At 40.8% G+C, this 17,815-nt stretch overlaps 1 protein-coding gene across 6 annotated transcripts in view; it reads left to right on the top strand.

The window, feature by feature from the left end:
- Positions 1 to 17,815, top strand: part of EEFSEC (eukaryotic elongation factor, selenocysteine-tRNA specific) — a 223,077-nt gene that overhangs the window by 162,280 nt on the left and 42,982 nt on the right. Inside the window, exons 7-8 of one of the 6 annotated variants that reach the window (XR_014712554.1) lie at positions 738 to 923; positions 6,321 to 6,451. The exons of 1 other annotated variant lie outside the window; for it this stretch is intronic. Coding sequence is in view for 2 of the 5 variants with exons in the window: in XM_084635511.1 (XP_084491637.1) it covers positions 6,321 to 6,505 (185 nt within the window). In the remaining 3 variants the exon portion in view is untranslated. Of the gene's footprint in view, positions 1 to 737; positions 924 to 6,320; positions 9,760 to 17,815 lie in introns of those variants that run through there. 4 more of the 6 variants (XR_014712555.1, XM_084635511.1, XM_084635513.1 and 1 more) reach the window with 4 other exon arrangements.

Raw genomic sequence — 17,815 nt, forward strand, 5'->3', positions numbered from 1 at the left:
CATGAGCTCCTACCCACCTTCGTTGTTTCTGCTTGGGAGTCACCTAATATGGAATGGACATGAGCAAGCACTCGAAGAAAAGACAGTTACCTGTCCGTAACTGGTGTTCTTCAAGATGTGTTGCCCATGTCCATTCCATGACCCACCCTCCTTCCCCACTGTCGGAGTTTCTGGAAGAAGGAACTGAGGGTGCGGGGAGCCGGTGGTGCCCCTTATACTGCGGCATGGGCATATGCCACTCAAGAGGGCGCAAGAACCGGTCCCCTATGGATACCACTGAGGGAAAAACTTCCGGCATTGGTGCATGTGGCATGCACACACACCTAATATGGAATAGACATGAGCAACACCTCTCGAACAAAACCAGTTATGGAACAGGTAATTGTCTTTTACAGGTAGTAGGTTAAAAATATACAACAGTGGGGATAGGAGATGGAGGAGTGAATACAATCAAGTGGAAGTGAAGCAATTGATTTGAGTTAGGCAGTGGGTCAAGCTGGAAAGAGGATCTGATGAGGCAGAGGGAGGATCACTTGCATGGAGGAATTGGCATTCATTCCTCACGTATCTTCTCAGCATGTGAGTTCTGGAGGGAGTCTGCCACCTGTTTGACCTGTATTAGCCAGCACCTAAATCATAAATGAACATATGAAGAATCATTCATAAACTTTTGTATGCAGCAGAGGATTACTTTTGTTTTGTTTTTACTTAATGGTATTTCTATTTGAATTTTCCAGCACCTCTTAATTGGTCCACTTGCAGAGCAGTATTGTGGGAAAATGCTCATCTGCTATCCTGGCTACTGGCTAGGAGCAGTGAAGTCATCTCTTCCCTATAGGCCGGATCTAAAGACCATTGAAGATAATGGGAAAAGGTTCATCAATGTGACTGGGCTTTGGATCAGACCCTATTAGAGGGATCAGGTAGGTATTGTGATCAACCCAGGCCAGTTGGGTACAGCAGAGTCGTAGAAGGCAGATATACTGGCCACTGGATAATCAGTTTTCTGTTCCCTGACTGACCAGAGCAGGGGCTTTTCCAGGCTAAGGTGGACACATGACTCCAATTAGCCTGCAAAGAGTCAGTTGAAGCTGTTAGGCTAATGAGAACACCTGACTCCAATTAACCTGCAAAGAGTCAGGTGAGACTGTTAAACTAATGTGAACACCTGACTCTAATTAAGGCCCCTCTGATACTATAAAAGGGCTCAGTCCAGTCAGGCTGAGGAGAGCCAGGGAGCTAGAGGAGAGGAAGTGCAGCTGAAGGGCTGGGTAATGAAGACACCCTCAAGCCACTGGAAAGGGAGCCCTAAGGTAAGGGTTAAGAGAAGAAGGCGTTGAGAGAGAGAGAAGCGGGAGAGCTGTGGGGAAGTGGCCCAGGGAAATGTAGCAACTCTGGCAGTGAAAGATCGGCTGCCAACAGCTGCTGCCATTAGGGTCCTTGGGCTGGAACCCAGAGTAGAGGGCGGGCCTGGGTTTCCCCCAACTCGCCACTACAGAAACACCTTCTGGGAGGGGCAGACAGGCCCCTATCAGGACAGGAGGCTAAACTGTTCTGGAATAAGCCCGTAGGGACAACAGAGACTGTGGGAGTTCTCTCACCAACCTCCTTGCTGGCTTATGATGAAAATGGCTCAGTAGGCTGTGACCCTTGCCTCGAGAGGGAGAAGGGCTATGTAGAGGGTCACAGTGAGCCTCTGAGGCTCGCGTAATCTGCCAGGAAGCACAGGACCCACTGAGACAAGGTCAGAGCTCTGCCACAGTATGAAGAAGAAAATGATCATGCCATGATGAAGCATCAGGGGAACCTTAAACTCCATCTGGCACAGCCTTTGAATTATGGCCAGATCTGACTGGGTAGATACTAAGTATCAGGAATTTGATAGGAGAAGAGGAAAAAGAAATACAAGCCCAGAATTTCGTTGCATGTTATCTGTGTACCAAATTGTGATTAGCACGTTTGTTGAAAACTAGACAAGAATTTTGCCTGTGCAATTGTAAAAATCTGGGTTATAATAATGTTTTATATACTAAAACTAATGTAATGCAAATTAGGGCAAAACCAAATTTTATTTTGAAATATTAAATTGTTCCAAAAAATCTTTATCTTTCTGCTGTATAAAGCCATTCTGAGGCTTTGAAATTAATTTTCCTGGTGGGATTTTTTTCCCCATTTGTTTGCTTGCAAAGTTTCCATTTTCTGGAATTGTGAAATATACAATCTGGGATGAATCCTTTAGTCCTCACTAAAATAGAAGAATCTTATAGTTAGTATGTGAGTCCTGACATAGTATTTACAACAGAATAATAATAGGAGCTATTGTATATTTACATTTCCTTCTCTAACCTAGGTTAGTCTACAGTATAAATACATTTTAAATAAGGTCTGGCTGGGAGAGTTATGTTATAGACTTAGTGATGAAGGCAGGTTGATGGGTGGGAATGAATTCGCTAAGCTTTCAGCTATCTATTATGCCTCTGAGGACTGCCCATTAATAATATTAATATGTAGGTGTTTCCCAGCAATGTGGGCAAGGTGCTTGTTAGAACTTTGAAGCTAAAGTCTTTTTTAACACACAGACCTTTTCAATTTAATCCATTAGCAACTTGGCAAAATAAAGTAATGGTCCAACAGAGGAAGGAAAAAAATCTATTAACATTTGCTACAAATCCTAGTACAGGCAGCACTTAATTAATGGAACAGATTTCTCACTATGTATTCAAGCTAACATAGTCATTGTTCAGGAGAGATTAGACCCCTAATGTAAGTAAGTTAAACTAGAGTTTCATCTAAAAATATCCGTCATTTCAGCTATTAAAGGGCTGATGTCTTCTTCGGTGACAGATATATTTCCCTTCATTTCCTGGGTTTTGTAAAATGTAAAGTATGCATTGTGTGTAACGCGAGAAATCCACGGAGGTAGATGAAACCTAGATTGTGCCTCTCTGCCTGTCTCCCTCTGCTTGCTCCTTTGTGCTGCTCTGTATCATAGAGCCTCTTCAGCCATAGACCTCCTGGCACCAGAGTGAAAAAAACAGCAACTGCCATTTGTCAGGGTATGATGCCAGCCACCTAATCTGTTTGCAAAATGAGGGCCATGGGATCTGATTAAGTAATTTAGATACCTTGCAAGTTTAATAATACCTGAGCTGCATTTGGCTGGCAGCCCATGATTTCACTTGTAGGAACTGCCACATTCTTCCATCTCTCCTGCTAACTCTTCTTGCACATAATGCCTTGTTTGAATCTGAATGGGTGTGGAGACTACAGAGAAGGTAAAGTTTTGCCTCTCTCTTTCTTTTTTAGTTTTTCTGGATGGATAGGAGAGGAGGTTGCTTAAAAAAAAAAAAAAAAAGGCCTCCCCCCCCCCCCCCCCCGTAGTTCTTTACACTTTGTGCGGTTCCATTTTCCTTTTTTCATCATTTTTACTTGAAATCAAAATTTTCAAATGTAGGTGCTTAAATTTAGGCAGTGGCCTGTATGAATGGCCTGACTTTCAAAGGTGCTGAGCACCCCAGGCTCTCAGTGGCTTCTATGGGAGTTATGGGTGCTCTGCTCATTTGGAACTGTGATTGTACTGCACCTTTGAAACTCAAGCCAGTTACCTATTCCTATTGTTTAATGTTAAATATTGTGATTGCACCCAGAGGCCATGATCAGGATTGTGGGCATTATTGTGCTAAACTCTGTTTCAACCAAGAGGAAGGGTTCCTGAGTATGGAATTAGGTAGCTAGCTTCTGACACCCAAGATAGAAAATGTTGGCCACTGTTGTCAAGTTTTAACCTCCCAAATTAAATATTTTTTTAAAGTAAAATGCTTCTTGCACAACCTAGTAATATGACTTGAAATATTTCATGATCTTTTTTAACTAATGCAAATGGGTCTTTCTGAGAAGATTGGGATTTAAACATCTTCCTAATACGGGTAGCAGCAATGTTCCAGCTGCAGCAACATAATACTCATGATGAGACCAAGAAAGGGAAACTGACTAGTAACCGAAGTGAAACTAAACAGCATAGCTTCCTTGTCTAAACTGAGTGAAGTCTGAAAAGTAAATAGGCTCCCTGGGAGAAGTACAGGAAGCCTTGTAAGTTAGGGACATTTGCAATGAGATTGGTCAAAAAAATGGAAATGTACAATAGGGAACAAATCCTGCAAAGGCAGGGAGCTACGCTGGATCAGCTAATAGTTTTTTTCCATCTCTGTTGTTATTGCTGCTGTTTCCAGCATTCAAAATGTGCTAGGTACTTTCCAAATGTAAGAAGATATTTTCTATGAAATGATGAAATTTGCATTTTTAATGATGAAAGGTGGTCATAATGCAAGTAAAAACTTTTTAAAATAGGTTTTATGTGGACAGCACTTGGGTTTGGGTTTTATAAAAATCAGCAACAACAAAAACAATTATACAGTGTAGTATGAGTTTGAGGTCGGGTTTTACTGTATTATCTAACTTTATTAATTGTATCTCACACATGCAAGGATAATTATCATCAAACTTCTCAGCCACTGGGGAGAAACTAACCTAGTCACTTTCACATGAAATAAGTGTTGCTTTTTTTATTCCAATATCTGAAGATAGAAGAAGAAAACTTTTTACTGGTCATTCATGTATATTTTAGGAGGTCTTGTAGAATGTATGAAAAGTTAATGCTCCCTGACATTTGACTTCCCCTACGCTAGGCCATGTATTTTTTAAATTATGTACCTATATAATGTGCTCCTTTTCTCCCATACTCCCACATCCCTTTGTGTTTGGAGAGAGCACCTGACTCTCCTCACTTCCCCACAACTTGGAGCATTTGAGTGGTCTGCATGTTAGAGCACCATGTATCAAGGATTTGGCAGTGTTTTCAGAACCCCAGTTACAGGAATTGAAGGGGGATAGTTGACAGTGTCATGGTTTTGCTGCAGCACCTGCTTATTTCCTATTCTCTTACTGCTGTGATTTCCCCTCACTCTTCCCCGCTTTTGCAGCACATTGTGAATGCCTCTTGGAGCAATTTACTATCAAGAAGAGAAGGTGGCTCTGGTGCTGAGTCCCCACAATTAGCTGTAAATGCCCACTAGATGTGTCTGTAACGGAGCAAATCACATGTGCTTGTAGACCTCCTGTCTCCAGTAAATCATAAGCATCTCAATCTTTTTGTCAGGCCATGATATGAGACTCCGTCTCTGAATTTCAGAATGAGGTGGGAGAAGCTGATTAAGTGTTTGAGATAAGGTTACGTGACACCACAGGTTAAAAACACCTGAACTGAAACTGGCCAAATGCCAGAGAGCTACGTTTTGGAGCATGCAGATAGGTGGCATTGAGTATGCTTCTCAGAGGTTCTCTGTCATCTGCTTTAAGAAAGAAAAGGCTTCAAGACTCCAAGGAGCAGTATCTCCTCTGTCTTGCAGCATTTATTTGGACTTGACTTCTTTGTATCTCTTATCTGAAATGTCACCAATGTGACACATTAAAATAGTAAATAAAACCCCTGCTGTTTAGGTAGAAAAGGGCAGATATTCCTGTTAGAACACAGACGGTTTAAATCATTTTCAAGCATAGTATTTAAACTTCCAGACATGCTCTTCTGCTCCCCCAAATTCTGATCTTCTTAAGGATTGACCATGTAAAAAAAAAAAAAATTGTAACCCGGTTAACATATATGGTGCTTTGGCCAGAAACAACACTGCTTTACTTGTGGTGTATTGAGCAGTGTACTTTTGGCCAGTCTAGGTAATGGACCAAAGGTATTCAAGACCTCTGGTGCCTATGGAGCTATGCTTTTTCAGGATTTTAATTTTTTTGATTTGTCACTTATGTTCTTGGGAGCTGTCTGTATGAATTTTTTTTTGACAAGTTGGTTTTGCATCTCAGAAATAGAGCAAGGTTAAATGTGACTCTCTTTGATTTTTAAAAAATGCTAGGCCACAAATCCACTCACAAGAAAGAAGAGGCTGCTGGAAAGCATCCATGCAGGATAAAGAGGGAAGTCTGCAGAGTTTTAAAGGCCTAGATCAGGCAATTTGATCTGATTTGTTAAAAATCCACCACAGTTTATCCCCTCAGAACTTCGGAAGGAGATGGTTAGGGCTTGCAAAGAACATGGATCTGGGAATGAGGATGCAGGAGACTGTTTTGGATTGTGGGGAATAACTATTCTGAACTGGACTTTTGAATGATTGTCATAATTTTAGTTTTAGCCAATAAATCCTTGAAATGAGGTATGTTGCAATGATGAACTCATATATTCATTGTTTTCAGATGTTCACTTGTAATATTGAAATGCTGCCAGAGTTTTTTGTCATGTATGTTCTTGATTTTTTCAGATGGACTCAAGCCAGATACAAAGGTGCTTCTCACTGTAACCTCCAAGAAGAAATCTAAGGCAGGGAAGGGAGATACAGCCAAAGAGGATGAAAGCAGCAAGGTTGACTCAGCCCAACCTGTTACTATCAACCTTCTCTTTAAAAGATATGTCTTTGATACACAGAAGAAAATGGTTCAATCTTGAGAAGGCGGAAGAGGCCTTCTAGCTGATGTCTGAAGTGTCCTTAAAAGGCTTACACACCAGAATGAATTCAGGTGGAACGTATTTCTTGTCTGAAAACCTTGGACTTTGAAAGATTTTTTATCTCAGTAACATCCGTTAAGGGTGCCTTCTCCCTGGATTGAAGCTGGAAAGTCCTCCTATCCCCATGACTGCGCTTAGCCTCTAAAATCTTTGTTCATTCTGATTTTGCTATTTGAATTTCCCTGCTGTCCCTCTTGGCATATATCACCTGTCAATTTGTACTATTGTGTTTTACGGTTGATAGAAATGTTTTCGTGGAATGTTTTAAATTTCTTTTAATTTAAGCATTCTGCAGCAAGGTGGAAAATCCAAACCCAGTCGCATTTGGGAAATTTTATGGTAACTAGTAAATGAAATTAACCAGTCTACTGGTTAAATGGAAAAATTAAAATAGATGTTTTAGATTTTCAGATCTAATAATGTGTGATGCTGTCTAAGAGACAGGTATGGAAGTTTTGGAAAAATGATTTATATCTTGACAGTCTGCACTGTTAGAACATCCTCATACGCACATAATTTCATGGCCTGTATCGTTATGTTTGCTAGTCTGTCAGTTCAGAACTGCTTTTCTACAATATTTCACACAGCTTTTGTGAGTCTGCTAGCTATTTACTTGATTCTTTAGGAAATTGGGAGGCTAAAATATTCTGGGTCCTTGCTAAGAAAATATGCCCTGGAACTGCTTTAATTTTTGTAACCAAAGTGCTTGTTTTGTGAGAATGAAACAGAAAGTTGCCTGTGGAAATAGTGACTGGCTTCATTTCATTAAAATTAAAATAGCAGATTACAGTTATAAGGCCTTTTAAACTAGAGATCTCTAAGGTGCTTTAGAAACTATTAGCTGTTTAGAAGGGCTCTCATAGGTGGTACTTCTGATTTCTTGCCCCAACCTCATAAAAGCTGGGGATAACAGTTCTCCAGTGTCCCTTATTTGTTTCTTGTAGAGCATAAGCCACCCTAACTCTGATACTAACAATGGCTGTACACATTCAGATGCTACACTCTTGAGCAGGGCTTGAACTAAGGTTTTACAATGCCAAAACATTCACCCCTGCCATTTGATCAAAAGGAGTAACTGTATTTGCTGTCAGTAAGTAGTGTGGTTGCTGGGACCAGCCATGAGAATGAGATGGAGCCACATGCACCAAGCAAGTGTATTTCTTTGATGATAAATAAATAACCATAACAGATCATTTGCTCTCTTGTTTTCCAAAGCATTATTAATCAGCCATCCAGTAATGGGAATAGGGGTTGTTGGTTAGCTTGTGCCCTTTCTGCTGGCTTGGTGGCTTTTTTTCAGCAGAGCAAAATATTGTAGGATTTATTTATTTGGTGACAGGGATGAACTGGAGGGAGCAAAAAACTTGATATCCAGAGGACATTTCCCCCTAAACATTCTTGCGGCAGGGCAAATTTGGTGCCTAAACTAGCTTGACACAGTGTCCCTTTAAATCAGATCAGAGGAGGTGCTTTGTGGAATAATCCCAAACAGTTTCTGCTGAGTGAGTGAGTCCCAGCCAAAGCTTTAGCACATCCTTTAAGATGATGGGGTACACTTTCAGTGTGATCCATGAGGAATTAGGCAGGCAACTCCAGTTACGGCTTAATATGACTTGTGCTGCCAGCCCTGCTGGAAAATGTATCCTCCTATAAGGAAAATGTGTCCTCTCTACCACCCTCCTCTCTCATATACACCCCCCAAGACAATCTTCCATAAGAATATTTATTGCATTCTCTTTCTGTTAAGTCATTATCAAATCCTATATTGCATCCTTTACTCAATATTGCACTCCTCTTTAGCACTTAGATACTATGGTGATGCGTATTTTAGAAAACTGTAAAATAGATGACACAGAGGGAATGCCTATGTATTATATCAGCTTAATCTAAGAATTAATGGTATAATTTCAGGGAAACTCAAAAGTGAAGTTTTGATCACTTGCAATTACTAAAGAATTTTTAGTACGTTTAAGAATGTTTTTGTTTGGGTTTTTTTGTTTTGTTTAGGAGTGCAGAGGTTTTGGCTCTGGTGTCCTCAACAAATACCGAACTGGGTTATTAACTGCCAATCCTAAAATACCCTTATGAGTTTCAATAAGACATGGTAGTCTGTGTGTGTTATCCTAAACTCTGCTGTGTACTAATGTTGCTGGCCGCTGGGTTCCACACCAGAGGTAGTAGCATTTTGGTGATGGGTAAGTGATTCTTGACTGTACACTTTGTAAAGGACTTTTTGATACTTCTGGATGGAAGTCAGCCAGTCAGTGCAAGGTATGTATTGTTACATAGCATTTTCTGTTTAGCTTTTTGAATTCCTTCTTGGTTTCCACCCAGTTCTTCTTGCATTCTTCAGGGCAGTCTGAATGGGCCAGTCAGTTGTTCTGGAACTTGATCCATCTGAAAACATACAGATTTGGAATACTTACTGAGTCAATATAACCCTCTCTTCAGCTGAACAGTATTCTAGTGCTTTATAATTCTGTATTTTAAACCCCTTTTGAAGAGAGTGCTGTCCTTTCACTTTGCTCATCTAGCAGAGCACTGTATTTTATAGGACCAAGAGTTGGTAATATATGCTGAGAACTTGTTTTTTTTCCCCCTTGTAACTCTAAGAGAAAAACTTAAGTGTGCCCAGGAACTTTGATTATAACGTGCTGTTACTGCAGATCTCTGGCTGCTGTCCTGAGGCTGTTGGATACACATTCAGAAAAGGGTGAAATGGTGGAACAAAATGATTATGGGAAAATCAAAGCATTTAAAGGCATTTGTAGGATGAACAGATGTTCAAACGTTCTTTTATTTGGTCTCCAGACATACGCCGAGACTTTGCTTTCATCTTGGTAATCGGTGCATTATGCTGTAATTTGTAAAAATGGCATTAAAATTTTTTTAACAGGGTCATAGTGTGATCTTCTGACTGTGTCATTAAGCTGTGAAGCTAACGAATGACAACTGGGAAAAGGGGTTAAATGTTGCAGAATGTACCATACTAGTGCATATTATAGGAGACAATGTGCTATAATTAACCCAAAAATCAAATACAAATAAAGGGAAGTTTTAAGAAATTGCTGAGATTGTGATAGAGGCTGAGAAAATCCAGAAAATATTACATTCATGCTGGTGTTCAACGTTTAATGCAGCCTACTTGGATTGTGGGAGTGAAGGAGGTGCATAAAGTTGTGTTCAAGAGCGAACAGCCTTATATTTTAAATGTATTCTGTCTATTTTTAGATTTTATTTTAGTGTCAAACTGTACCCGTCCCAGTCTGGGCTGTGATCCTATCAGTTCCCTTACTGTAATGGGGTCAAACACTGCAAGACGTGATATTAATGATTCAGTAGGTGGCATCCTTCACTCGGAGTTAAGATTAAACTCGTGTCCCAGCCCAGTGATGGGATGTGCTCTGGTATTGAATGTCCTGACTTTTAGATGAGACTTAACCCCAGGTCCTGACTAATTGTGTGACCATCGAAGATCCTGCTGTACTTTTCACTCGAGTAGAGATACTAACCCTGGTATTGTGGCCAAATTCCAACATAGATAATTATGTTCTGCCTACCTAAGTTCTCTGTAGAGTCTCTTTTGGGTATAGTTTTTTTCTTCACCCCTTGTCTGTGGTGTTAATTTAGTGGAGCTAGGTGACTGCAGGAAAAAAAGAAACATCCACATTGCTGCAGTATGGAGACGTTTGAGCAATGTGTGTGTTCATCTGTTAGCACTAAGCACATTACATGTACATTAGTGTAGTAACATTGAGTAATCACAGGATGGCAGACTAAAAATGAAAACATAACACTACAGGAATTTGTAAGGATGCTGCATTACCCTACAGTAGCCATGTTCCACTCCAGAGATGGCTGCATTTCAGTGCTGAGAGGTCAGTCCCTATATTTACATTATGTAAAGAAATGTGGGATCTTGTGAAATGAAGGGTGAAAGACAGCAGAGAAACTGATTTTTATTAATAGTATTCTAAGCTATTTTTATCTTCGTTTTTAAATAAAAAGCCTTTCAGTTCCCTGTTAATGTTAAATGAGTTTAAGATCTGAAATCATTAAGACTATATAAGTAGACTCAAAATTTTCAAATACATACGAACACAATATTCTAAGCTACTGAACCTGGGAGAGGGAAAGAAGGAAATCTATGTAAATATTAGTCTGTGTGGAGCCAAGACCCAGAATAAATTTTAAAGCAAAATATTGGAAAATCAGTTCTTCTTTGACTAGTGGCCACATGTATTCCACTTCTGGTGTGCATGTACCCCATGTGCATGAGATTGGATTCTTTTGAATAGCAGTGTCCATTTGGGCTGCACCTCGAACCCTGATGCCCCATGGAGTTTCAGGGCAGGGGGTTTAGTCTAATTATATCCTAATTCCAAAGAAGAAAAGGCGGTTGACACCCCATCCTGGACCTTTGACATCTCAACAAATTCTTCCATTGTTACAAGTTCACGATGGTGACCCTAGCTTTCATAATCCTCATATTAGATACTCAAGACTGATTTTTGGCTTTCAGTTTTCAGGATGCCTGTTTCCATATAGCAGTTCACCCAACCCAAAGAAAATAGTTCAAATTCCTAGTGGGAAAGTGACTGCTTCCCTTAGGTCTCTCCACAGCTCCAAGAGTGTTCACCAAGTGTCTAGTAGTTTTGTCAGCTCACTTAAGGAGACAAAGGATACATATCAGCCTGTACCCTGATGACTGGCTAACTCAGGGACAATAACCTCAACAAATGAACAATTCCATCTAAGTAACTGGGACTCTTTCCTTCACTTAGTCTCAAAGTCAACAGAGAGAAATCCAATCTCACTCCTATTCAAAGTTTGTAGGAACAGTGTTGGATTCCACAGCATCAAGAATTTACCTCCCCCAGGATAGACCCCACACTATATTGACCCTTATCAGTTAACTCAAGTTTTACCCAAAACCACATCAGTCAGAGCCTCACTTAGGCTTCTGGGGCACAATCAATTCTACTCTTCCAGGAATCAATCCATCTCTTGGACTGGTGCATTCATCGTCACATCATACTAGTCATGTGCCTTTGCATCATCCATTGTAGATCGACTAAATAGACAGTTCTCAGACAATCACAAGTGGTCTGTCAAGGACTCAGTTCTGCAGACCATCTTCTGCAAGGGGAAATATTCAAGAACAGAGCTGTTTGCTGTAGACCAGAACTTGCTGGTTGTTTTACTCCGGGGGGGATCAAGTCCAGGCTGTCTGTCGGACACCTTCCTCATCCCTTGAATACCAGTATTTATGTATGTTTACCCATCTATTGCGCTGATTCCAATGAGCCTAAGGAAACTTTGGCAGAGGGCAGCCTCAGCATGACCCAGGCAGTTCTTGTATTCAGTTCTGATGAATCTGTCAACATTGACCTTCTGTCATGTTTCAAGGTCAGCACAATGTGATCACTCAGACTGGGTGAGAGATCCTGCTCCTGGGCCTGTTTTTATTGTACTTGACAGCCTAGAAACTGGCTGGCTAACCTGCACAGACAGATCCTGCTCTGCTAAAGTCTGTAACCTTTAGGCTTGTAGCAGGTAAGACTCCACTAGAGTGACTTGTGGAGTAAAATGGAAATAGTTCTTTATTTGGGCTCTATAAAAATACATACCTCTTTTAGAAACCTCTATAGCAGCTATGCTGGAATCCCTGTTAGCCCTAAAACACTCTGAGCTATCCATTAGCTTGGTAAGAGTTCAATTATCTGCTCCTCACCCTCCTGTCACAGGGCAGAGTCTTCTCATACCCAACAGTTGCTAGATTTCTCAAGCACTCATTCATGACTTTCCTCCAGTCAGAAACACCTCACCGTTCTGCAACTTCAGTGCTGTGTTATCATGCTTATTGGATCCCCCTTGGAACATCTAGCAACCTTTACTCTATACTGTGTTGTGACACTTTCTCTGATGATCTTGTTGCCTTAGCAAAAGAGAGATTTGTTGGTATTAAACTGAGTGATAGCTCCCTGTCATCACAGTTTGTTAGCCACCCAAATTCCCTAGGAATCTGCCAGCCTTCTTTGCCTTGCAGGTAATGCTTAATACTTCCTAGTCCCCGAATCTCCTTTACGACCATTCTTCTGTAGTATTGAGTCCCTGTCACTGGACGTTCACAGAAATTACCAAGTCTGCTGTCTCCAAAGAGAAAGTATACACACCAGCCTGTTAGCTCAGCAGTGAATTCACACTTTACATATCTCACTGGGATGAACTTAATAGTAAAACCAAGAATAAGTTTATTAATAAAGGACAGAGATGTAAGTGATACTAAGCAAAGATAATAGAAACAAATGATTATAAACACAACAAAAGTATAACATGCTTTCTGGTAACTAAAACTCAATTTAGGCTCAATCCTTATCTAAGGCAGTTTCTCACCTAAAGTTTCCGCTCAATGTCACAAGCCCTTTCCCCCGGGCCAGGATCCAGCTTTCATTCATGCAAAAACCTCTGTTCTTTGGTCCAGTGTCTTTTCCCCCTGTTACAGTCCAGTTAACCTTTGAACTGTATTCTTTTGATGTGTACCCCAAGACAAAGTCCTTCACCCCTGCTGGTGTGCAAACGCTGTGCTGCTTTCTCATCCTTCTGCTAATTTGTGGATTTACTATGCAAATGAAGCTTGCTTTGACTTGCACAATTCTCAGTTTATGATAGAGGCCTAGGCAGACAAGTAAATCAAGATTCCTTCATCTAGGAAAACCTTGTTTATCACCCCTGCCTGGATTGCTTGGTTTAAACGTCTTTTCGGCATAAACATACAACTTTTTAATTGTTATCCAAACATACATTACACAATGATTATGCTGACAATTATGACACAAGTTTTCCTTTGGTACCTTACACAGCATTCTTTACAGATAAATACCACAACAGCAATGTGTTAGGTGTAGTGAGTTTGTGGCCTGATAGAAGTTGCTGTTACATGACAGTGAACCCTTTGCCAGTAGGCATTGAGGGGATCTTAGGGTCACACACACGTCTTTGAAGATTGCCTTTTTATGGCTATAAATTCAGCTTGACAAGTAGGAGAGATCTAAGCCCTCATAGCGGGACCGCCTTATACAGTAGTCCATAAGGACGTGCCACTAAGACCTCAGCCAAAATTTTTGAACCAAGTGGTCCGTCTTATGGTTTTCTTTGCTGTGCCTCCATTATAATAAAGGAGAGGTTAAACTTCACGCTTTTGAGGTCATTAGAGCCCTCTCCTGCTATCTGAGCAGGACAAGATCTTTCGGAAATTCTTCCAGTCTGTTTCTAGTGTTTGCTGACAGGGTGAAAGGTCAACTTGTATCCACCCAAAGACTGTCCAAATGGCTTTCTCAGATCTGTTCTGCAGATTAGAGCCCATTTCACTGGGGTCCAGACAACCTCGGCAATGTCTCTAAAAGGAATTCCAGTTTCTTAGATATGTAGTGCAGTTATCTGGAGTTCAATCCCCACTTTCACCTAGCACTACTGTTTAGTGGAGCCTCCAAACCTGATCCCTGCTTTGGTAGAGCTGTCATAAGAACGGCCATACTGGGTCAGACCAAAGGTCCACCTAGCCCAGTATCCTGTCTTCCGACAGTGGCCAATGCCAGGTGCCCCAGAGGGAATGAACAGAACAGGCAGTCATCAAGTGATCCATCACCTGTCGCCCATTCCCATCTTCTGGCAAACAGAGGCTAGGGACACCATCCCTGCCCATCCTGGCTAATAGCCATTGGTGGACCTATCCTCCATGAATTTATCTAGTTCTTTTTTGAACCCTGTTATAGTCTTGGTCTTCACAACATCCTCTGGCATGGAGTTCCACAGGTTGACTGTGCGTTGTGTGGAAAAAAATATTTCCTTTTGTTTGTTTTAAACCTGTTGTCTATTAATTTCATTTGGTGGCCCCTAGTTCTTGTGTTATGAGAAGGAGTAAATAACACTTTCTTATTTACTTTCTTCACACCAGTCATGATTTTATAGACCTCTATCATATCCCCCAATAATCATCTCTTTTCCAAGCTGAAAAGTCCCAGTCTTATTAATCTCTCCTCATACGGCAGCTGTTCCATATCCCTAATAATTTTTGTTGCCCTTTTCTGAACTTTCTCCAATTCCAATATCTTTTTTGAGATGGGGGTGACCACATCTGCACGCAGAATTCAAGATGTGGGTGTACCATGGATTTATATAGAGGCAATATGATATTTTCTGTCTTATTATCTATCACTTTCTTAATGATTCCCAATGTTCTATTCGCTTTTTTGACTGCCGCTGCACATTGAGTGGATGTTTTCGGAGGACTATCCACAATGACTCCAAGATCTCTTTCTTGAGTGGTAACAGCTAATTTAGACCCCTCATTTTATATGTATAGTTGGGATTATGTTTTCCAATGTGCATTACTTTGCATTTATCAACATTGAATTTCATCTGCCATTTTGTTGCCCAGTCACCCAGTTTTAAGAGATCCTTTTGTAGCTCTTCGCAGCCTGCCTGGGACTTAACTATCTTGAGTAGTTTTGTATCATCTGCAAATTTTGCCACCTCACTGTTCACCCCTTTTTCCAGATCATTTATGAATAGGTTAAATAGGACTGGTCCCAGTACAGACCCCTGGGGGACACCACTATTTATCTCTCTCCATTCTAAAAACTGACCATTTATTCCTACCCTTTGTTTCCTATCTTTTAACCAGTTACCAATCCATGAGAGCACCTTCCCTCTTATCCCATGGCAGCTTACTTTGTGTAAGAGCCTTTGATGAGGGACCTTGTCAAAGGCTTTCTGAAAATCTAAATACACTATGTCCACTGAATCCCCCTTGTCCACATGCTTGTTGACCCACTCAAAGAATTCTAGTAGATTGGTGAGGCATGATTTCCCTTTACAAAAACCATGTTGACTATTCCCCAACAAATTATGTTCATCTATGTGTCTGACAATTTTGTTCTTTACTATAGTTTCAACCAGTTTGCCTGGTACTGAAGTCAGACTTACAGGCCTGTAATTGTCAGGGTCACATCTCGAGCCCTTTTTAAAAATTGGCGTCACATTACCTATCCTCTTGTCATTTGGTACAGAAGATGATTTAAATTATAGATTATAGACTACAGTAAGTAGTCCTGCAATTTCACATTTGAGTTCCTTCAGAACTGTTGGGTGAATACTACCTGGTCCTGATGACTTATTACTGTTTAGTTTATCAATTTGTTCTAAACCCTCCTCTAATAACACCTCAATCTGGGACAGTTCCTCAGATTTGTCACTTAAAAAGAATGGCTCAGATTTGGGAATCTCCCTCACATCCTCAACCGTGAAGACCGATGCAAAGAATTCATTTAGTTTCTCTGTAATGGCCTTATCATCCTTGAGTGTTTCTTTATCATCTCGATCGACCAGTGGCCCCACTGGTTGTTTAGCAGGCTTCCTGCTTCTGATGTACTTTAAAATCTTTTTGCTATTACTTTTTGAGTCTTTGGTTAGCTGTTCTTCAAATTATTTTTTGGCCTTCCTAATTGTATTTTTACACATCATTTGCCAGAGTTTATGCTCCTTTCTATTTTCCTCATTAGAATTTAACTTCCACTTTTTAAAGGATGCCTTTTTGCCTCTCACTGCTTCTTTTACCTGGTTGTTTAGCCACAGTGGTTCTTTTTTGGTTCTCTTACTATGTTTTTTAATTTGAGGTATACATTTAAGTTGAGCCTCTATTATGGTGTCTTTAAAAAGTTTTCATGCAGCTTTCAGGGATTTTGCTTTTGGTACTGTACCTTTTAATTTCTGTAAAAGTGGCAGAGAGTCCTGTGGCACCTGATAGACTAACAGACGTATTGGAGCATAAGTGTTCGTGGGTGAATACCCACTTCGTCAGATGCATGTAGTGGAAATTTCCAGAGGCAGGTATAAATATGCAAGCAAGATGCCTCTGGAAATTTCCATTACATGCATCTCACGAAGTGGGTATTCACCCACAAAAGCTTATGCTCCAATACGTCTGTTAGTCTATCAGGTGCCACAGGACTCTTTGCCGCTTTTACAGATCCAGACTAACACAGCTACCCCTCTGATACTTTAAATTTCTGTTTCACTAACCTCCCCATTTTTGTGTAGTTCCCCTTTCTGAAATCAAATGTGACAGTTTTGGGCTGCTGTGGCGTTTTCCCCGCCACAAGGATGTTAAATTTAATCATATTATGGTCATTATTACAAAGTGATCCAACTATATTCACCTCTTGGACCTGATCCTGTGCTCCACTTAAGACTAAATCTAGAATTGCCTCTCATCTTGTGGGTTCCAGGACTAGCTGCTCTGAGAAGCAATCATTTAAGGAGTCAAGAAACTTTCTCTCTGCATCCCTTCCTGAGGTGATATGCACCCAGTCATATGGGGATAGTTGAAATCCCCCATTATTATTGAGTTTTTTATTTTAATAGCCTCTCTAATCTCCCTGAGCATTTCACAGTAATTATCCCCATCCTGGTCAGGTAGTCTGTAATATATCCCTATTGCTATATTCTTATTATCAGCATGGAATTACTATCCATAGAGATTCTATAGTACGGTTTGGTTCATTGAAGATTTTTACTTTATATCAAGGGTTCTCAAACTGTGGGTTGGGACCTCTCAGGGAGTCAAGAGGTTATTACATGGGGGGGGGGGTCGCAAGCTGTCTGCCTCCACCCCAAACCCTGCTTTGCATCCAGCATTTATAATGGTGTTAAATATATTTAAGTGTTTTTAATTTGGGGGGGGGGCGGGTCGCACCCAAAGGCTTGCTATGTGAAAGGGGTCACCAGTCCAAAAGTTTGAGAACCACTGCTTTATTTGATTCTACGCTTTCTTTCACATTCTTTCTGTCCTGCGATCATTGTTTAAATAGACTCTGAGCACATACTTCCTGACTATGGGATCACTGCTTGTGAATCACCAGAAGTGGAATACATGTGGACAATCACTCAGAGAAGAAAGAGCAGTGACTTACTCTACAGTAACTTCGAGATATGTTATCCATGTGTACTCTATGATCCCTACTACTGAGTCCCATAACACCTGGCTTCTGAGGAACTAAGGGATAGTTGGGCCTGCTCTGCCCTTTATTTCTTTCATATGGGGAGGCAGGGATCATCCAGGGCACAGGCACTGCCCCAACAGACACTGCTGGCCAAAACAATCCCATTTTGCACTTGTGGGGTGAATACACGCCAGAAGTGGAATACATGTCAATATGAGTCAACAGTGTAACACTGTCGCAAAAAAAA

This window comes from Lepidochelys olivacea (assembly GCF_965140295.1).
Source record: "Lepidochelys olivacea isolate rLepOli2 genome assembly, chromosome: 7".
NCBI classification, from domain to species: Eukaryota; Metazoa; Chordata; order Testudines; family Cheloniidae; genus Lepidochelys; species Lepidochelys olivacea.